General features: G+C 44.0%; 1 protein-coding gene across 3 annotated transcripts in view; it reads right to left on the bottom strand.

Moving 5' to 3' along the window:
- The window catches only part of CYTH1 (cytohesin 1), a 96,086-nt gene that overhangs the window by 38,567 nt on the left and 36,596 nt on the right, over positions 1-20,923 (bottom strand). The window contains exon 1 of one of the 3 annotated variants that reach the window (XM_023729208.1): positions 14,651-14,689. The exons of 1 other annotated variant lie outside the window; for it this stretch is intronic. Coding sequence is in view for 1 of the 2 variants with exons in the window: in XM_023729205.1 (XP_023584973.1) it covers positions 9,623-9,650 (28 nt within the window). In the remaining variant the exon portion in view is untranslated. Of the gene's footprint in view, positions 1-9,622; positions 11,940-14,650; positions 14,690-20,923 lie in introns of those variants that run through there. One more of the 3 variants, XM_023729205.1, reaches the window with a different exon arrangement.

The raw sequence follows: 20,923 nt of genomic DNA, 5'->3' as shown, positions 1-20,923 counted from the left end.
CCCCCCCGCAAAACCAGTGTGACCAGGTTGCTCCACTGATGGCATTTCTTCTCTCTAGGTTTCTGCCCAGCTTGGGAATGCGGGCAGACTTTCCATTACCAGGACAGTGTCTCCATGCCTGACCCAAATACTCGGGCTCTGATTCCAACCTACGCCTTTTAAGAAACAGCCACAATGGGAACATTTTACTTCAGTGGCACAATGTCAGCACTGATTTAAAAGAATCATACCAAGTCTACAGGAAATACAGCCTAATACACTTACGAGATGTTTGGTTCAGCTGCAAAAAAACACAAGTTTTCAACAAAAATGTGGATCGGGCAGCCCAATTCTACACATTCCAGGGCTTCCTGACACCTCCCTTTGTCCGGCTGGCGGGCCACCCAACCTCTCATCCCATCCTGCCTGGTTCCAGCCCAGCTGCTCCTTTCCACTCACCTCTTCACTTGTCTCTTTTTATAGGCACAGCCCCCCCACCCAGCGAGACCCACTTCTCACACAGAGAGATCCCTGGCTGCTCCAGCCGCTCTCCCGTCTGACACGTATTAACCATCACCTAAACCAGGTGCTGGCCAGCCAATTCCTACCTCATGTGTGTCAGAGTAGAACTGTAGGGTTTCCAGTGGCTGATTTTTCAGAAGTAGATTGCCAGGCTTTTCTTCTGAGGCACCTCTGGGTGGGTGGCACTTGGCTACAAACCAAAAGGTTGGCGGTTCAAATCCACCCGTGAAAATAGTCCAGAAAAAATGTGAAGGGGAAGAAGCCAATGTGAGGGGAGTAGAGGCTTCCATAACAGAAGCAGCTCAGCACTGGGGTAGAGAAACTCCGGAAGAACTGAAACACATCCAAACCAAAACCAAACCTGTCACTGTCAAGCTGATTTTGACGCGTAGCGACCCCGTAGGACAGAGCAGAACTGCCCCATAGTCCTTCCAAGGCTATAATCTTTATGGAAGCAGACTGCCACATTTTTCTCCCACCGAGCGGCTGGTGGGTTCAAACAACTGACCTTTTGGTTAGCAGCCAAGTGCTGTAACCACTGCACCACCAGGGCTCCTTGCTGAAACACAGAGGTGGCACTCAAAGTCATTACAGAAAGTGGGATTATTCAGGAGACAGTGTTGAGGCAGATAACTAGCTAGCCATTTTTGGAAAAATTAAGTTGAATGTCTACCTTATTTATACAAAAATAAATTCTAGCTAAATCAAAGATTTTAATTTGAAAAAAAAAAACCCATGAAAATTCTAATCAATGGTGAATCACCAAAGCTTTCCTTCTTAGATCAGGAATAAGACAAGGATGCCTGGTCTCACCACTTCTAATCAACATTGTATTGAAAGTTCTAGACAGAGCAATCAAACAAGAAAAAGAAATAAAAGGTGTTCAAATAGGAAAGGAAGAAGTAAAATTATTTCTAATTTGCAGATGACATGATCTCATACACAGAAAATCCTAAAGAATCCCCAAAAAATCGATTAGAGCTAGTAACTGAATTTAACAAGTTGCAGAATACCAGATCAAAATGCAAATCTCAGCTGTTTTTTATACACTAGCAGTAAACTATTACACACTGAAATTAGGGAAACAATTCCATTTATAACAGCATCAAAAAGAATAAAATACTTAGGAATAAACTTAACCAATGAGTTTAAACATCGCTGAAAGATATCCAAGAAGACCTCAATAAATGGATCTGTGTTTATACACTGGAAGACTTAATTTTGTTAACATATCAGTATGTTTCAAAGCAATCTACAGATTCAATTTAATCTCTATCAAAATTCCAACAGATTTTTTTTGCAGAAATTGAAAAGCAGATCCTCAAATTCATACAAATAGACAAAACAATCTCGAAAAAGACGAATAACCATGTTTTAATTTCAAAACTTACTACAAAGCCACAGTAATCAAAACAATGTGGGAATGGCATAAGGATAGACATACAGGTGAATGGAGTAGAACTGAGAATCCATAAATAAACCCACACATCCATCAGCAATGGATTTTTTACAAAGATGCCAAGTCCATTCAATGGAGAAAGAACGTCTCTTCAACAAACAGTGCTGCGACAGCTGGATATACATTCAAGAATAAAGCCAGACTCTCACGTCATACTCTATACAAAAATTAACGCAACCTTGAAAACACTGTGCTAAATGGAACAAGCAGACACAAACGGCGACATACTGTATGATTCAATTCACGTGAAATACCTAGAAGAGGCAAATGCACAGCGACAGAAGGCAGACTTGTGCCATGGGCTAGGGGAGGGTAGAATGGGGAGTGACTGCTTTGATAGGTGGGAATTTCCATTTGGGGTGATGAAGAAGCTCTGGAACTAGGTAGAGGTGGAGGCTGCACAGTATTGTGAATACACTCAATGCCACTGAACTGTATACCTTAAAATGGTAAATTTTATGTTGTATATATTTCACCACAATAAAAATTTCTAGAATAAAGTATGACTTAATATGGTCATAATCCTGAAGAGTCTGTACAATTTACTACATTAAAATGAAAAGCTTCTAAATGGAAAAAAAAATTCAAAAAGGTAAACAACCAAGGTAAAAATTTTGCAAAGTATATGACACAGGGTTAATTTCTTTAATTCACAAAGAACGGCATAAAAATTAGTTAAGTCAAAGATGAACACGATGAGCAAAGGATATAAAAGGCAGACTACAAACACAGCAACCCAAATGGTCAAAAACCAAAAAGATGCTCAAATTTACTAAAAAAAAAAGCAAATTAAACCATGAATAATAGACCATTTAGCATTTTTTCTGTTGTCAGTCTGGCAGAAATTAAAACGCCTGCTGATATTCAGCCCTGTCCAGCTGTGGGCTGTACAGGCAGGCCCGCCCACTGCTGATGGAGTAGAAATTGCTGCAACCTTTTTGGAGGTTAGTTTTGTACTGCCAAAACTTAAAAGCACATATACCTTCTGATTAGCAATTACATTTAGAATTTGCCCAATGGATGTACTCCCAAAACTGTAAAAATCACAAGCTTCTTAAGCACTATTTGGTCATTAAAAACAAAGAGGTGATCTGTCAATGCTAATATGAAAAGATCTCTTAAGACGTATTCCGGTCCTGGTGGCATCTGGCTAAGCACTCAGTTAAGCGCTCGGCTGCTAACTGAAAGGTTGGAGGTTCGAACCTACCCAGCGGCTCAGCGGAAGAAAGGCCTGGTGATCTGCCCCTGTAAAGATTTCAGCCTAGGAAACCCTACGGGGCAGTTCTACTCTGTCACATGGGGTCGCTATGAGTCAAAAATCGACTTGACGGCACCCAACAACAAGACGTATTCAGTGAACAGTAAGGAACAGACTACCACGTAGGAATTATTTCTTCCGTACGACATCAAGGCTGGCAATCGCACAGAAAGGTTTTGAGCAGGATACACGTGAAGCTGTGAACACTGGCCGTCTTTACAGATGAGGCCTGTGGGAAGAGCATGGGGCTGCTGGGACTCTTCACTTTACACCTTTCTGCACATTTGGATCCACAGCTAAGGTAACATTTTACGTTGAAATCTCTATTCAGAGAACATACAGAAGCGCCACCAACCACTCACCCCAAACATTTGCTCAGAGTGATGGCTAAGTATCTCTGGTCGTAGAAACATCCCTGAGTTCTCTGTCAGGATGCCTGTGATACGCCTGCTGTAACTATGTCTGTTATGCTGTGGTTTTTATATGTGGGCTTTCATCTCAATTCTATGAATCAGAACCCCGAATGCTAACAGAAAACAGAAAGGAAAAGAGACTTTAGACACCAGAAAGAAAGGAGGTTCGGAAGCAGCCACCGACTCAAGAGAGGAAATTCACTGGAACTCTTTTAGGTCAGAAGTTGAGCTTTTCTGACGTCTCTGCAGAGTGTGGAAGAAAGACCATAAAAGAGTCAAGAAATGACTTTCTAGGGAAAGAAGGAACGTGCCGGGTGAGTCCTCACACACAGCCCGGCTCCGGGCAGCAGGGCTTGGCTCTTCTGTCCGCATTTTCCCCTAAGGCACTACCATGTCTGTGTAAGCACACGCGACGCACGCAGGAGAAAAATAAAACGGTAAGTACAGTAGGAACACAGGAAGTCATGAACTCGTCCTATCTCAACAGTGGTCTTTAACTTACATTCCTGGCTGATGGGGCTCAGTTTTCAGAGTCCCCCTCCGGGAGCCACTGCAGTGGCTTTTGTCTGCAGAGCTGACTAGGGCTGGACGAGGTAACTCCTAAGGCACTTCATGGCTCTGGAAGTCTGGGATCACACTGTGTATATTGACTTTGTCCCAGCTAATTACTTCATGGCCCCTCCTGCAAGATGAAACCGGTACTCAGGCCTGACAGGCTCAAGTTCTTCAGAAGGTTCACAGAAGATAGCACCGTTACAAGACCCTTTTCTAAAAAGGGTATCTCAGCCTCGCCCCTGACAAAACATAAAGGAGGAGAGAGGAAAGAGCAACATAAATTCAACAGAGGTGTGTCCTGGTCATCTAGCAGGCTAGAAGTCCAAATTCAGGGCGTCAGCTCCAGGTGAAGGCTTTCTCTCTGTGTCAGCTCTGGAGGAAGTTCCTCGTCATCAGTCTTCCCTTGGTCTGGGAGCATCTCAGCGCAGGAACCTCAGGTCCAAAGGACACGCTCTGCTCCCGGTGCTGCTTTCTTGGTGGTAGGAGCTCCCCCACTCTCTGCTTTTTTCCCTTTCCTTTGATCTCTTGTAAGATAAAAAGTGGTGTGGGCCACACCCTAGGGAAACTTGCTTTACATTGGATCAGGGATGTGACCTTAGTAAGGGTGTTGTACAATCCCACCCTAATCCTCTTTAACCTAAAATTACAATCACAAAATGGAGGACAACTATACAATACTAGGAATCATGGCCTAACCAAGTTGACACATTATTTTTGGGGGGACATAACTCAATCCATGACAAGGTGCCTTTGGAAGGATGTCAAAATGCAAGGGAGAAGTGAGAGATGGATATCATGAAAAATGTCCAGAAGGTCTAGCCCTCCATCTTTGATTTAACCAGCAGCAAACCATATGAAGGTTTTGTCAGCCACCACCACAAGCCAACTTCTGCAAAGCTTTCAGGACCACAGGGAGGGTTGAAAGGGCTTCTGTCTTAGGAGGAAGACAACTGGAACAGCTCCCGTTTCCTAGGGCATCCTGTCCTGTCTCTGACTCCCCCTTCCAGGACCTACAGTACCTACCTTTGTCCTCACCTTAGCTGATGCTCGGCAGTTTCAGACAGGCTATTAATGCCCTAGTCTGTACCTGCCAAGGCCTACAACACCTGCCTTTTCTCACCACCAATCCTGGCTGCTTACAGAATTCCACCTGCTGCCTTCCACACCCTACCCACAGCTAGCCCTCCTCTTTCTAGTCCACAACCTAAGAGAAGGCTTGGAAGGCTACAGAAAGGCTCAGAGACAATGGATAAAGGCCAGTCTTTTCCAGAGGGGCAGAAACCGAAGCCTGATTTCTGCTCACATTCTTCACCATGAAGAAAGGGCATTTCTAATCCTTTGTACAACACTATGAGCATCCAGTCTCTGGTGGACTCAACAGGAAAATGCAGACCACAGCGAGTCCCTTCCAAACTTGTCCCAGCCGACGGTGACACAGGTTTCTTGCTGTGATGTGCGCTCTGTACAGTGCCAAACACACTCCTGATTAAAATAAACATGTAACCATTTTTGATTCTGCAAAATACAAACTCGATCCATAAGGAAGGGAGTGAGAAATATTTATGGGGATACTGATTCATAGTTAGAGCACCCTACGTTCTCCTGTTAATACGCACCTCAGCCTAAGCAGCTTAACCAACACAAGGCCGGCTCAGTCACACAGAGTGCACTACAGGACGGGATAATGTGGGAAGCTGACATCAGGGATAGCAGTGGAGAGCCAGTATAATGGTGTAACTTCCACTGGGCCTATTTTCCTATAAATAAATACTATATTATGTACACCCACATGGTATCTTTTAGCTTAATTTTTTTTCACTTCCATTTTTATTTGAACCTTACAGTAAAGTCCACCTCTGAGCTCTGTATGCTTCCTGACAATGAACTATGCACTCTTATCTCCAATTTACAGACGAGGTAAGACTCTGTGAGGATAAGTAATCTAGGTAAGGTAAGCTACTGACCGGCAGAGCACAGTTCAAACTCAGGGCCACTGGGCGAGTCCACAGCTCTTCCCTGTCTCCTACTGAAAAGTATAAATTCACTTCAACTCGGCCCTTTCTGAGCATCTGCCACATAGCCAGCCTATGCGTGGAGCTGGGACGTAAATAGATCCAGTCCCCTCCCTGCACGGAAGGAAGGGGCAAGTGGGGAAGAGCACATGTGACCCAGTGACTGCAGGAGAGTTGCCACCGGAGATGTGCAAAGGACTCAGACGCCTGGAGCTGCAGAAAGATTTCTGCGGTCAAGTTCTCAGCTAGGACTTGAAGGACGATGGACCCCCCAAATGCAGAAGCAGGGGATCCAGCAGACAGAACAGCATATACCCAGCAGGGTAAGGAGGCCTGGGAATGACAGGGGGCCTGGGGATGGTGAGCACAGGTCAAGGCCCACACCAGAAAGAGCTCAGTGTCTGCTGGGTCCCTTTCCAAAGGAAAAGGCTCAGAGGGGAACTAGACAGCCCTGGTGGCACAGTGGTTAAGCGCTTGGCTGTTAACCAAAAGTCAGCCGTTTGAACCCACCAGCTGCTCTGCAGAAGAAAGATGTGGCAGACTGCTTCCATAAAGATTTACAGCTGAGAAACCTTACGGGGCAGTTCTACTCTGTCCTATAGGGTTGCTACGAGTCAGAATTGACTCGGTGGCCAACAGCTTTGCACAGCAAACTGGGAGTCCCTGGGGGAGCAAACAGTTAACGAACTCAGCTGCTAACTAAAAGGTTGGAGGTTCCAACTCACCAGCAGCTCTGCAAGAGAAAGATGCGGCAATCTGCTTCTGTAAAGATTACAACAGCCTTGGAAACCCTACGGAGCAACTTTACTGTCCTACAGGGTTGCTATGAGTCCTTGAAAACCCTATGCGACAGTTCTACTCTGTCCCACAGGGTCGCTGTGAGTTGGAATCGACTCAACTACAGTGGGTTTGGTGGTGCAACAGTTAAGTGCTCGTCTGCTAATCGAAAGATGAAAGGTTCGAACCCACCCAGTGGCTCAGCAAGAGAAAGACCTGGCAATCTCCTTCTGTAAAGATTTCAGCCTAGGAAACCCTATGGGGCAGTTCTACTCTGTCACACGGGGTCAATGTGAGTTAGAAGCAACTCAACAGCACACAACAACGTTAGAAAGATAAGATGAAAAAGCTAAAAAAAAAAAAACATTCTGCCAGTTAAGAGAACAGTGTCCAGTTAATGGCAGCGGTTACTTCCTACTTACGCACACACGATACTGGGGGAATCCACGACCACGGCTACCAGGTAGGGAGGGAGACAAAAAGCAACACTCGTAACTTAAGGAGTGTGGGATGAGATTCGTGCAGCAGGGAAGGATCTGACTCCTCTAAAGACTATTTTCAAAAATCTCCCCTTACCTCTATCAGCCGTGCTCTTCACGGTATAACTCTAGTTAAAGCAGCTCTGTTGGGAGCTCAGGGCTGACAGTGAACTCCTCCCCTCCCCTGGGATCTGGGGGAACTGCCCAGGGAAACTCCATTTGCTCCCTCGTTTTCACACCTGCCTCCACGCCACTTCTCTACCTAGCCACCATACCTAGGGCATCAACTTCCAAGGTGGTCAGGGGCATTGCTGCGCTCCCTCCCATCCCGAAGAGATGACACGGTGGAAGAGTCCCCGTGGAACAGTCCCCGTGGGACAGTCCCCGTGGAAAAGTCCCCGTTGAAGAGGCCCCATGGAAGAGGCCCGGTAGAAGAGTCCCGGGAGGGGCAAACGAAATGGAGTGCTACCAGTTCTTTAAGGTCATGTATTCCAAACAAGGCTGCTGGTTAATGTCCTGTTCCTGATCTCTAAATTCCCTGGCCCTACACTGGCCCCACACCCATCACTATTTAATCAAGCCCACACAGACAGAGCAGTTCATACTAATTTTAAAGCCTCCAGGATGGCTGGAGGCCAGGATATAAGACCTCCCTGACTGATACTCCGACTGGACTGTGAAACAGCACCCGCTCTCTGGGCCTGGAGCTGGGCTCACCAGGAGGACCAGCAGCAGGTCTGAGCGAAGCAGTGACTGAGGCGCAGTCCGCCAGGCCTGGCTCACACCTGCTGTCCCAGTGCAACCACAGCAGTGTCCTCTTCCACTCTCAGAAATGTTCACTCTTGAACAAGTTGTTGTTGTTGGGTGCTGTCGAGTCGATTTTGACTCACAGTGACCCCATGTGACAGAGTAGAACTGTCCCATAGGGTTTGCTAGGCTGCAATCTTCATGAGAACAGATCGCCAGATCTTTCTCCCACAGAGCTGCTGGATGGGTTCGAACTGCCAACCTTTGGTTAGCAGCCGAGTGCCTACCCACTGCGCCACCAGGGCTGTGGCGAACGTCAGCCCACCTTCCAGATACAAAACCTCCCAAGTGGGCAGTCCAACCCTGACCTGGAACTGCCTCTCCCGACTTCCCCTCTTCAGTCACAATTCCATCAGCAGCTCTATGTCCCCTTCTCCAGAAGCTATTCACAGATGCAACAGCTTTCCAAACCTCCCCACAGATACTCTCCACGATGATCGGCGCTGAGAAGTGAAATTTCAAAAACACGCATTTTACAGTGAACCAGGTAAAGAAAAGCAAAAGAATCTCCAAGACTTACTGTAACTTTCACAAAATCCATTTCAACATATGACCTAATATTTACTAATATTTCAAATATATTCATATTATTCATTACTAGCTAAAAACCAATGTACAGTTTATTTTGTCTTTTAGCATCTGATGAGGGCATCACAATAAGATATACAGACACCCACACACAAAACTCCTGTGACTTGAGAAGTCTGAAATCTTTTGGGACTTACAAGCCACTAAGTTTATTATCTCATGACTCACAGCTTCACTGTTTTACGGTGTGGGTGTGGAGAAGACAATGGAAATTCTACCAGCCTTCAAACAGTCTTTGCCTAATACTGAAAGAGGAAGCCCCAATCAACTGTGTGTTTTCCATGGGTATCATTTTATTTAAGAAAAATGACTAATGACTATTATTTACTCTGAGCCTCATGGGTGCTTCCAATCTGGGCTCTACCATCTTTACTTTTTAGTGTCAGATTCATTCTGGATATTCTTGCAATTCCCAGGGCTTCTGACCGACTGCTACTCAGACACAGGACATACATGACCAGAAGTACAGGCAGACGCAGCCACCAAGTAGAGTGCCCTGCTGGCCAGGGAGCCGCCAGGGCAGACCTCCTTTAAAAGCACACTGAGATGTATTATTCTCTCTCCCGTCCGTCTCTATCTCTCTCACACACACACACTCACGCCCCAGCTTCTTAAGCACTCACTAGTCTTTCTTCTGAAAACAGTAAGATAAAAACCAGAGTCTGGGGTGTCCTTCACTCCTCCCCAAAGGCCCAGTCAACTGTCATCACAGACTTCACACATTAACTGAGAGAGAGAGAGTTAGAACCCACTCCCCACACTCGAGGACTCACCCTCCTCCTCTTGGGCTTGAAGGACCATCTTTCTGTCGGCAGGATACTCCGGGTTTACTAGCTCTGTCCTGAGAAGGAGAGCTGGAACTCAGAGCATACTTTCCCTCGAAGGTACGAAGGGTGGGTGAGACCAGGATACCTGCGGGGGTTTTTTAGCCACTGGGACAGCTCAGAGCTGCTTCCTGAACTGACGGAGAAAGAAATCCTGCCCTCCTGGGCCAATCAGTGCTCAGCCTCAGCAGGAGTGGCGCTCCCAGGTCACTGCCACCACCCAGTTCCTGAAGTCAAGCTTAATACCGTCCTAGTATGTTAACCCTCTGCTTCCTGAAGGCAGTCCTGGACTGGAGTGGGGCTGCGTGAACAGCTGTGTTCTGGTCTTTTTGCAGATTGAGCTCACTGGGTGTCCACGGAGCTTGGTGTTGCTTTTCTCTTTCGCTTTCCAACTACTTTTTTAAAACAGAATCACTAAAGCCCTGGTCAGCTCATGATGAGATAAGAGAATCTCCCAAGACAATGACAAAGAGATCTTAATCACTCCGGTATGTTATGAGGTCACAGGCTAAAAGCAGAAGGCAGAAAAAGCAGAAGCAGAAGGGCAAAACTCCCATATAAGTTCAGTGTTATCCCCATTCTATTTCCTAATGTGTTGTACCAAAATGTCATTTTCTCTGTACTCTTATTTCACTCATGATACCTATTCATTGTTGAAAATTAGAAAACAGTAGTAAGTAAAAAATGACCTTAATCCTATGGTCCAGTGACAACCACTGATGATATCTGCTCTACATCCTTCCAGACTTTTGTTCTGTGTATTAGTTTTTCTCCCCCCCTCTATGTACATATGCATATTTATTTTGAACAGAAATTGGATATTTCACATGCTGTTTTATAACCAGCTATTTTACTTACAACATCTTCCGCAGCTGTAAACGGACATCTATCACATTTTCAGCATGTCACCCCATGAAGGAGCTATTCAACCAATCCTCTATTGCAGGACCTTAAAGCGGGTTCCGATTTTTCTGCCACTCTCAACACAGCGATAAATACCCACGTGCTCACATTTTGGCACATCTCTTGAATTATTTCCTTATCAAAAATTCTTAGAAGTAGAATAGCTGGATCCAGATACAGCTTCCCAAGGACAGGCTAAGGGGCCCCTCAAGTCCTTTATTTATACTTCCAAGTGACAGGTGAAAGGGAAACACCTGTACCTAGCACGCCACCACTGCAGGTAACATTTACTGAGTGCTGACTCTGTGCCCAGCTTGGCGTGGCCTAACTCATCAACTCCTGAAAACACCCTTGGAGGTATTACCTTCACCCCCAATCCATGGGTGAGGACACTGAGACCAGGGAGTTTACACAGCTCACCCATCGTCCAAGATCTGGGATCCAACCAGGGCGTCCAGCCCACCCTCTGCACTAAGCTCTCCTGAAGGACCACCAAGGCCCCCACCCATGAGGTCTTGGTTGTAGAGCAGACTCCTGCCCTACCCTCTGCACTAGGCTCTCCTCCAGGACCACCAAGGCCCCCGCCCACGAGGTCTTGGTTGTCGATGCAGACTCCTGCAGTGTGTACTCAGGAAGACTGAGCCACCTGGTCATCATCACCGTTAGAAACACGCACGATTACCGAGAGACAGCGGAGCAGTATCTCGTCACGCTCTGAAGGCCACCACAGGCGCTGATGCATCTCAAGGGTAGCAGCCCAGTCCCACCTTTTTCCTTCTTCTCTAATAATAGTTAAATAAAACTGTATGTATATATTACCCTCCCCCTAATAAAACAATTTGTTTTACAGAGTCAACTAATATAAACCCAACCTTTCATTAAAAAAAAAAAAAAAAACTTATTGTGCTTTAAGTGAAAGTTTACAGAGCAAATTAGTTTCCCGTTTGTACATAAAGTATTCCATGACATCGGTTACATTCCCCATGTTTCAGTACTCTCCCCTTTTCTGCCCTGGATTCTCCATTTCCTTTTGTCAGGATTTTCTACCCCTTCCTGCCTTCTCATCTTTGCTCTTAGACAAATGCTGTCCTTTTGATCTCGTATAATTGATTGTTCTAAGGAATACGTTCTTCTTGGGTGTTACCATTTATTTTATGCCCTGTCTATTGTTTGGCTGAAAGGTGGTCTCCGGGAATGCTTTCAGTTCCAGGACAGAAGCATGTCTTAGGGCCACAGACTCAAGGGTTCCTCCAGTCTCTGTCAGACTAGTAAGTCTGGGTTTCTTTTGTGAGTTTGATTTTTTAGTCTACATTTTTCTCCCGCTCTGTCCAGGACCCTCTGTTGTGATCCCAGCCAGAGCAGTCAGTACTGGTAGCCGAGCACCATCTAGTTCTTTTGGTCTCGGGGTCATGTAGGCTGTGGTTCATATGGTCTATTAATCCTTTGAGCTAATTGCTCCCTTAAGTTTTTGGTTTTCCTCACTCCCCTTTGCTCTGAACCGGAAGAGACCACTTTTAAGAACTCAGAAAGCCACTTTTAAGACCTCAGACGCTACTCACCAAAGTAGGATGCAGAACATTGTTTTTATGAACTATGTTGTGCCAACTGATGTAGATGCCCCCCGAGCCTATGGTCCTTCACCTTCGAGCTCAGGAACTTCATCCCACGAGGTATTTGGTTTTGTCTAAGAGGTTTCCATGACTGTACCGCTTGTGTGCTCTACTGTCTACACTAATATACATGCAGCAGCTACAATTATGTATGCAGAATTATCCACAACCAAACCCATTATCTGCAGCTGGGTGTGCTCCTTTACACCCTCCCACATCTCTTTAGCATACCTATCTACCTATGTATCCACTTGTAAATTACTGTATGTTAATACTACTGTTCCAAGATTGTCTATGTTATAGTAATTACCATAGTTGCCCTTTATTCTTGCATTCCTCTCAGTGTCTTCCTTTGCCTTGGTCATGTTGTCCTGACTTCCCCCATATTGTGTATTGCCTTTCCCTTCACCAATATTAACATATGTTTTCTATCTAGTTATAATTTTCCCTCCCTCCCCCTCCCGTCCCTGGTAACCATCAAAGAATTTTTTTTCTGTGTGTAAACCTTTTCTTGTTTTTTTTATAGTAGTGGTCTCATACAATATTTGACCTTCTGTGATTGACTTATTTCACTCAGCACAATGTCCTCCAAATTCATCCATGTTGTGAGATGTTTCATGGATTCATTGTTAGTCTTTATCATTGCATAGTATTCCATTGTGTGTATGTACCACAGTTTGTTTATCCACTTATCCACTGATGGACACTTAGGTTGTTTCCATCTTTTTGCTACTGTGAATAATGCTCAGTGAACATGGGTGTGCATACGTCTATTCATGTCATGGCTCTTATTTATTTAGGGTTTTTACCTAAGAGTGAGATTGTTGGATCATTATGATATTTCTATTTCCAGCTTTTTGAGGAAGTGCCATACTGTTCTCCATAGTGGTTGCACCATTTTACATTCCTACCAGCAGTGTATAAGAGTTCCAATCTCCCCACAACCTCACGAACATTTGTTATTTTCTCGGTTTTATTATTATTTAGTGCCATTATTGTCAAGGTGAGATGGTATCTCATTGTAGTTTTGATTTGCATCTCTCTAATGGCTAATGGTCTTGAGCATCTCTTCATGTGTTTATTAGCTGCCTGAATGTCTTCTTTTGTGAAGTGCCTTCATATTCTTTGCCCGTTTTTTAACTGGATTGTTTGACTTTTTGTTGTTTAGGTATTGAAGTTTTCTATAAATTTTAGAAATTAGACCCTTGTCAGATATGTCATAGCCAAAAATTGTTTCCCAGTCTGTAGGTTCTCTTTTTACTCTTTTGGTGAGCATAAGTGTTTAATTTTTAGGAGGTCCCATTTATCTAGTTCATCTTCTGCTTTTTGTGATTTTTTTTACTTATGTTTGGTATTCTATTTACACCATATATTAGAGCCCCTAGCACTGTCCCTAATTTTTCTTCCATGGTCTTTATAGTTTTAGGTTTTATATTTAGGTCTTTGATCTATTTTGAGTTAGTTTTTGTGTATGGTGTGAGGTATGGGTCCTGTTTCATTTTTCTACGATCAGACATCCAGTTTTGCTAGCACCACTTGTTAAAGAGACTGTCTCTTCCCCCATTTAATGGACTTTGGCCCTTTTCTCGAAGATCAGCTGTCCATAGGTGAATGGACTTATGTCTAGGTTCTCAATTCTGTTCCACTGGTCTATGTGTCTGTCGTTATACCAGTACCAGGCTGTTTCGACTACTGTGGCTGTACAGTAGGTTCTGAGATCAGGTAGCATGAGGCCTCATACTTTGTTCTTCTTCTTCAGTAATACTTTAATTATCCGGGGCCTCTTTCTTTTCCATATAAAGTTGGTGATTAGTTTTTCCATCTCGTTAAAGAATGCTGTTGGAATTTGGATCAGGACTGCACTACATCAATAGATCACTTTGGGTAGTGTTGACATTTTCACAATGTTAAGGCTTCCTATCCACAAGCATTGTATGTCTTTCCATTTATGTAGGTCTCTTTTGGTTTCTTGCAGTAGTGATTTGTAGTTTTCTTTGTATAGATCTTTTATATACCTGGTTAGATTTTTTCCTAAGTATTTTATCTTTTGGGGGGCTACTGTAAATGGTATTGTTTTCCTGATTTCCATTTCAAAGTTCTCTTTGTTGTTGTAGAGGAATCCAACTGATTTTTGTATGTTGATCTTGTATCCTGCTACTTCGCTGAATCCTTCTATTAGTTCCAATAGCTTTCTTATGGAATCTTTGGGATTTTCTCTGATTAGGATCATATCATCTATGAATAGGGATAGTTTTACTTCTTCCTTACCAATCTGAATGCCTTTTATTTCCTTTTTATGCCTTGTTGCTCTAGCTCAACCTTTTACCTTTTAGTTTAGTATGTTTAAAATAACAGATACGCTTTCTCCTTTCCAACCTCCCTTCATAAGGAATGCCAGTGTCAGTCCAACCTGCTCCATTTCAAAACCAAAGCAATTAACGATTTCCAAATCAGCATTTCCTACCTTTGGGTCAGGTCTGACTCTTTGATGATGATCCTCACTTTTAAGAGAGCAGGTCATTTCTACTGGCAAATGGCAAAAAAAAAAAAAAAAAAAAATGATGGAGTGTTTCTCTGGAGTAGAAACACTGGGTCATTAGGTATGAACATTTTCAGCTTTCCCTATGAGTCGAAGTCGACTCGACGGCAACAGGGTTTAGATACCGCCACAGTGCCTGCCGCTTCCCTGCAACCTCCCCACCGCTGATAGCATCAAGCTTGACTTCTGCCAGTCTGACAGGCAAGAATGGTTTCTCATTGCTGTTTACAGTTTGCAGTGACTCATTACCAGTGACACTGATCATCTTTTCGTAAGTTTGAGGCATTTCCTCTTTGGTGAACTGCTTGTACATATCCTTTTCCCTTTTTTCTACTGGGTTATCTTTTTTCTTATTGATTCATAGATTATTAATCCTTTGTATTACGTTGCAAACATTTTCTCACAGTCATTTGTTTTTCATTTTAGTTGCGGTATCTTTTGTTTTATAGGATTTCTCATTTTGTTACAGTCAAATCTACAATCTTATCCTTCATTCATTTCATTCAACAAACATTTATTGAGCATGACCCAGTGCTAGGCACTAGAGATACATCAGAGAACTAAACAGACAAAATTAGCTGCCCTCATGACACTTACACTCGCTTGGAGATGGAGGAGGCAGGTAAACAAATAAGCAAAATACACAGTACTCCAGATGCTAAGTACCCTGTAGTGCTGGGGGAGCATGGTTGGAGAAGGCCTCTCTGAGAATAGCAAGGAGACCAGTGTCCTGGAGCCGAGAGCAAAGCGGGGAGTAGGAGATGGGGTCGGAGAGGGGAGGACTGTATAGGGTCTTAGAGGCTGTTATAAGGAATCCGGCTTCTATCCTGGGTGCGATGGGAAGACATTGCCAGGGTCTGAGCAGAGTGGTGTGGTCTGACCTCCTTTGTAACACCCCACTCTGGCAGATGGTTGAAGACAGACCCTAGAGGAGCCAGGCAGAGGCAAGGAGACCAGTGGGTGGGGGTGGGAGATGATGGTGTTTATTAAATTGTAAACATGGTCACAGTCTGGCTATATTTCTTGTTAAGCAAAAATCAAGGACTTGCTTGTGGGGTATGAAAGGAAGTTCAGGATGGCCCCCAAGCTCTCTGGACTGGGTAAGGAGAAGGAAGGAGCTGTACTTCTGGAGCTGCAGGCACCCACTGGGTGCACGTTCCAATCTCCAGAGCCCATCCCTGCCCACAGCTCCCCCTGCCCACAGCTCCCCCGTTCGGGATGCTCATGGCCACGTGTCCTCTGGTTTCTCCTGACCTCATGACTCCCACTGCTGCTCCCACGATGCACTGCTCCCTCTCACAACCCCTCCCAGTCCACTCTCTCAGAAGAGGGAGCCTAACTGGCCCACGAAATAGGCAGCATCCCTGCTGGGCACAGCTCTTTGTGGCAGGCCACTTCATGGACTCCTGGCCAGCCTGTAAAGTGGCTGCCTTCAGGACAGGTTTCTGTTCCAGCCCCACAAGCCACTGGCAGAAGAACACCCCTTGGGCTGTATGAGCCAGGCCATGTCCCTTAAAGCTGGGAATGTGGGAGGATATACCTGGTCCAACTCCATTTTGTCACCTATTTGACTTTTGCTGTCCCAATGCTACTGCAATAAATAACACTATTGAAATGAAACAGTGAATGAAAAGGCACGTCTTAGATTCCTTAGCATCGAAATTTAACTACCGAAGCACCAAATTATATGTCTGACTCACATATAAGGGAAGTGACTACATAACTTATCATCCATATTGGGCCATTTTTGAGACTGAAAGTGGTGCTATTAGTAATTCCATCAGACAACAGGCAGACACTAGGACTGCCCTGGGCAAACTGAGACACACAGTCACTCTACTCAGAAGGCATATCTATAGGATCAGTCCCAAAGGAGCGTTACAGAAAGATTACAATCTATTTATCTAAATGGAAACTGCGCAGAAATTTCCAAGTACACTTAGAAAGAACTAGAAAAATACCGACATCTTACAAAAGCAGAACAAGCAAGTAGGCCTCAGAAAGAGCAATGCCCGAGTCAGTGATGGGACAGGGGGTGGACAAACAGAGGAACTGGCATAGGTCATGTGACAAGCCTTCAACCAACAAAGCGGAAGAAAGCACTTTATATCTGTGCACACTGAAAATCATACATGAGGGGATCTTGATGCAGGTATTTTGACTCAAGACATAAAATACCATTTTATATTTTCAATTAATAAATGCCTCAACTAGCCTTCATCCTTTGCCCCAGTCTCACACCATCTGGTGATGGATAAGATGAAAATATACAAGCATGTAATGGTTTAATCAGTTTCTCAAATATTTCCAATTTCCAGCTGTGTCTGAAAGTGCTAGCCTCACCACAGCTTCATCACCAGTGAGTATTATCATTTAAAACATTTACCAACTTGATAGTATTTTAATGTCTACACTGCTGATTACCAGTGAGGTCAAACCTTTTTTGCTGTGTTTATCTGGACTGGGCATTTGTCCTTCTGTAAACTGCTTGTAAGTCTTCCTTGACACATAAGCAAAAGTAATTGGAAAATGCTGTAGATCTATTTTCATAGAAATAGAAAGATATCCATGTTACATTGATAAATAAAAAAGCGTGTGGCAAAAATATATAGATAGTATAACTGCGTTTTTGCTTTGAAAATGAAAAAAGAAGAAGAAGTTGGGAAGCATATACTCAAATACTTTAGCAGCTATTCTGTCTGGGTGGTAGGACTGCAGATAATTTTCACTTTGTCTCTGTCTACTCTCTGACCCCGCCCTCCTGTGCCCACTGGACAGACCCTTAACGGATGTGCCCACCACCACCCTTCTGTCTCCCAACCCCTCTCTCGTGTAAGCCTCTGAAGTGCTCTTCCTAAATGCAACCCCACCATGTCACTCTCCAACTGAAATCACAATGGCCCCATCACCTGCCGATAAAGTCCCATCTCCTTCCCGTGGTTTCAAGAGCCTCCTTAATCTGCGCCTGCCACTCTCCAGACTCATCACTTATGATTTCTTTCTTTCTTTGTTTCTTCTTAGCCAAAATTACAAGAACATGTAATTTAATAGTGAATAGTACCTAAGGCTTAAAACAGAAAACTCTATCCCCCACTTTCACACCCAACTCCACAGCCCTTTAGCTGTCTCTTCTGCTAAGTACCTTTCTATTTCTAAATAACACGCTTATACTATTCTTTCTTGATTTTTCACTTACAGACATCAGTTGCCTACCACGGAAGACGAAGATTTAGCTCTTACCACCCCCACCACACACATGCATAGCCACTCAACACAGTTACATTTTTTTGTTAAATCAGTATTTAGTATTTCTGTAAGTGCTGTTCATGGCTGAGCTACATAACATACAAGGATTAAAATTATCATAGAAGCGAAAGTGCCACATAAACCAGAGACTTCATCAGCCTGAGACCAGAAGAACTAGATGGTGCCCAGGTACCACCAATGACCACCCTAACAGGGAACACAACAGACAGTCCCGGATGGAGCAGGAGAAAGGTGCGGTGCAGAACTCAAATTCTAGTAAGAAGACCAGACTTAATGGTCTGAGCGAGACTGGAGGAACCCCGGATTCTCTATCAGCCCAGAACTAAAACAATTTCCGAGGCCAACTCTTCAGATAGGGATTGGACTGGACTGTGGGACATAAAGTGATACTCGTGAGGAGTATGCCTCAGTTCAAGTAGATACAAGAGACTAAACAGGCAGCTTCTGTCCGGAGGTGAGATGAGAAGGCAGAAAGGGCTAGGAAAGGGCTGAATGGACATGCAGAATCAGGGGTGGAAAAGAAGAGTGTGCTGTCACAGTATGGGGAGAGCAATTAGGGTCAAATAACAATGTATGCATAAATTTTTGTATGGGAAAAAAAAATGATACTCGTGAAGAGTGTGCTTCTTAGCTTAAGTAGATACATGAGACTAAACGGGCAGCTCCTGTCCGGAGGCGAGATGGGAAGGCAGAGAGGGTCGGGAGCTGGTTGAACGGACTCGGGAAATCAGGGGTGGAAAGGAGGAGTGTGCTGTCACATTACAGGGAGAGCAACTAGGGTCACATAACAATTGTATGTGTAAATTTTTGTATGAGAGACTAACTTGAAATGTAAACTTTCATTTAAACCACAACAATTAAAAAAAAAAACAAAAAAAAATTATCATACAGGCATTGTGTGTTTTTGCTTAGTTTTCTATGTTTATTACTGATTAATCACCAAGCTCTCTACCAAGGTATAAAACTCTCTCAGTACAGTCAAACACACCAGTGAGCAGTTTTCTAAAATGCCCCACGAGAAATCTCCAGGCCCCGCCAGTCTGGTGGTGTTGCTCTTGGGGCCTGCTCTCGCAGCCCTCCTCCTGGGAATCCCCTGGGGCATTTTCCATTGCTAGATCTGGTCTTTGATCCTGTGTTGTCTTCTTTCTCAGATCACTTGTCGATTTGGTGGGGCACATCCCCTGTGACTATGGAGAAAGGATGTGGAGGGGTGGATTGTTGTCGTCACTGGAAATTTTACCGTCTAAAAAGACTACTATTCTTTTTTCACACTTGATTGACAATTTAGCTGGCTATAGAATTCTAAGTCGAAATCATTTTTCCTCAGAATGCTGAAGGCAACTCCACATTGTTTCCAGCTTCCCATGTTGCTGTTAGTTCTGGTGCCATTTCTGACTCCCAGTATTTTGTATGTGACCTTCCCCTCATCCTATCAGAAAGCTTTTAGGATCTTACCTCTACTCTTAACGTTGTGAAATTTCATAAGGTAGGCTGGCCACTAAGTAGACCCCAGCTCTAAAGTCTTCTATTCTTTAATACTTTCCAATCCTTCTTTTTTTAGAACTTCTATTAGTTAAACACTGGATTTCTACTCTATGGATCATTTAATTTTTCTAATCTTTTCTACTTTTCATCTCTTTTTGGAGCTGCTTTCTAGGAAATATTCTCTAATTCATCCTCCAACTTTTCTATTGAATTTTTTTCTGCTATTTTTAATCTGCAAGAACACAATCTCTGAATACTCCTCTTTGATAGTACCCTATTCTTGTTTCATGACTATACTATCTTAAGTATATGGTTTTTAAAGCTTTCTTCTAATCTTCCATGATCTGCTTCCTCAAACTTATTTTGCTCTGTTTGCTTTGTTCTCTGGCCAATGCTGAGGGTTTTCCTCAAATGTCTCATAGGCACAGACTGTTCCTTTACATTTAAGACTAAGGTACTGACAACCTGACTGGAAGCCCTATGTGGCAGATGTGGCTATTGATGGGTGAGTGTCACTGTAATAGAGTAAAGCAGCAACATGCAGAGACCCCACATGCAGGGCTTGGTAGATTCTTTTTTGGGGGGCTAGTGACGACGCAAAGAAATATTCCCCAATCACCTACTTGGACTGTGTGGGCTGTCAACCTGGCCACCAGCATTTGAGGAGCTGTTGTAAAGGGAGAAAAGAGAGGATCTCACAAGTATGAAGACTTTCACTTACTATCTTTGCCTTCACAGCCTTCTTCAGAAATTAAACTTTCAAGTTTTACCAAAAGTCCAAGAGAAACTGCCTTGCTGCAAGAGATGGGGAGGAGATCTGGGAGTCTTAACTGTCCACCATGAACACTTTCAACCCAGGTTTCAATCCAGGTTGCAGTCTCACTCCACGTCTCCATTCTCCGAGGTTGGGTGCCCTGAAGACTTTCTGAAATTTTGGGGTACATTATTTTGCTTCCTGGTGGCGTCTCCCTCTGCAGCTTAGATCTTTCATGACAAGCAGCCAATGGGAGAGGAGCTTGGGGCATACAATCATGTAAATGTCCTAAAACCCCTGGAAGGGCATCCGTAGGCTGGAACAGAGTGACAAAGACTTGTCAATCCTCTGTAGGCAGAAACTTGCAAACACCTGCAAATACTGCAAAACACTTTTGAACGTTACTTTTGAAAAATAAAATGTGGATTTGTAATGCTTTTCCTCAGAGACATGAATATCATCGAGTATACCTTACCAACAACAACTTGAGGATAAAGGAAATATGTAATGTGTCACAAAGGATTCAAGTGAAGAATTCAAAGAATGATGCCATTCCTTGCCATTTGTCTACCTTGCACTTGGCAGAGGAAGCTATGGGCCTTTCCATCACATCTGCCAGTAGCACCTTTGTCAGGCAGAATTTTTAGCATTTCTATTGTCAAAACAAAAAGCCAAAATCAATCAGATGCCAA

The sequence above is a fragment of the Trichechus manatus genome, unplaced genomic scaffold (genome assembly GCF_000243295.1).
Source record: "Trichechus manatus latirostris isolate Lorelei unplaced genomic scaffold, TriManLat1.0 scaffold00028, whole genome shotgun sequence".
Lineage (NCBI taxonomy): Eukaryota > Metazoa > Chordata > Mammalia > Sirenia > Trichechidae > Trichechus > Trichechus manatus.
This window is presented reverse-complemented; position numbering and strand designations above follow the sequence as displayed.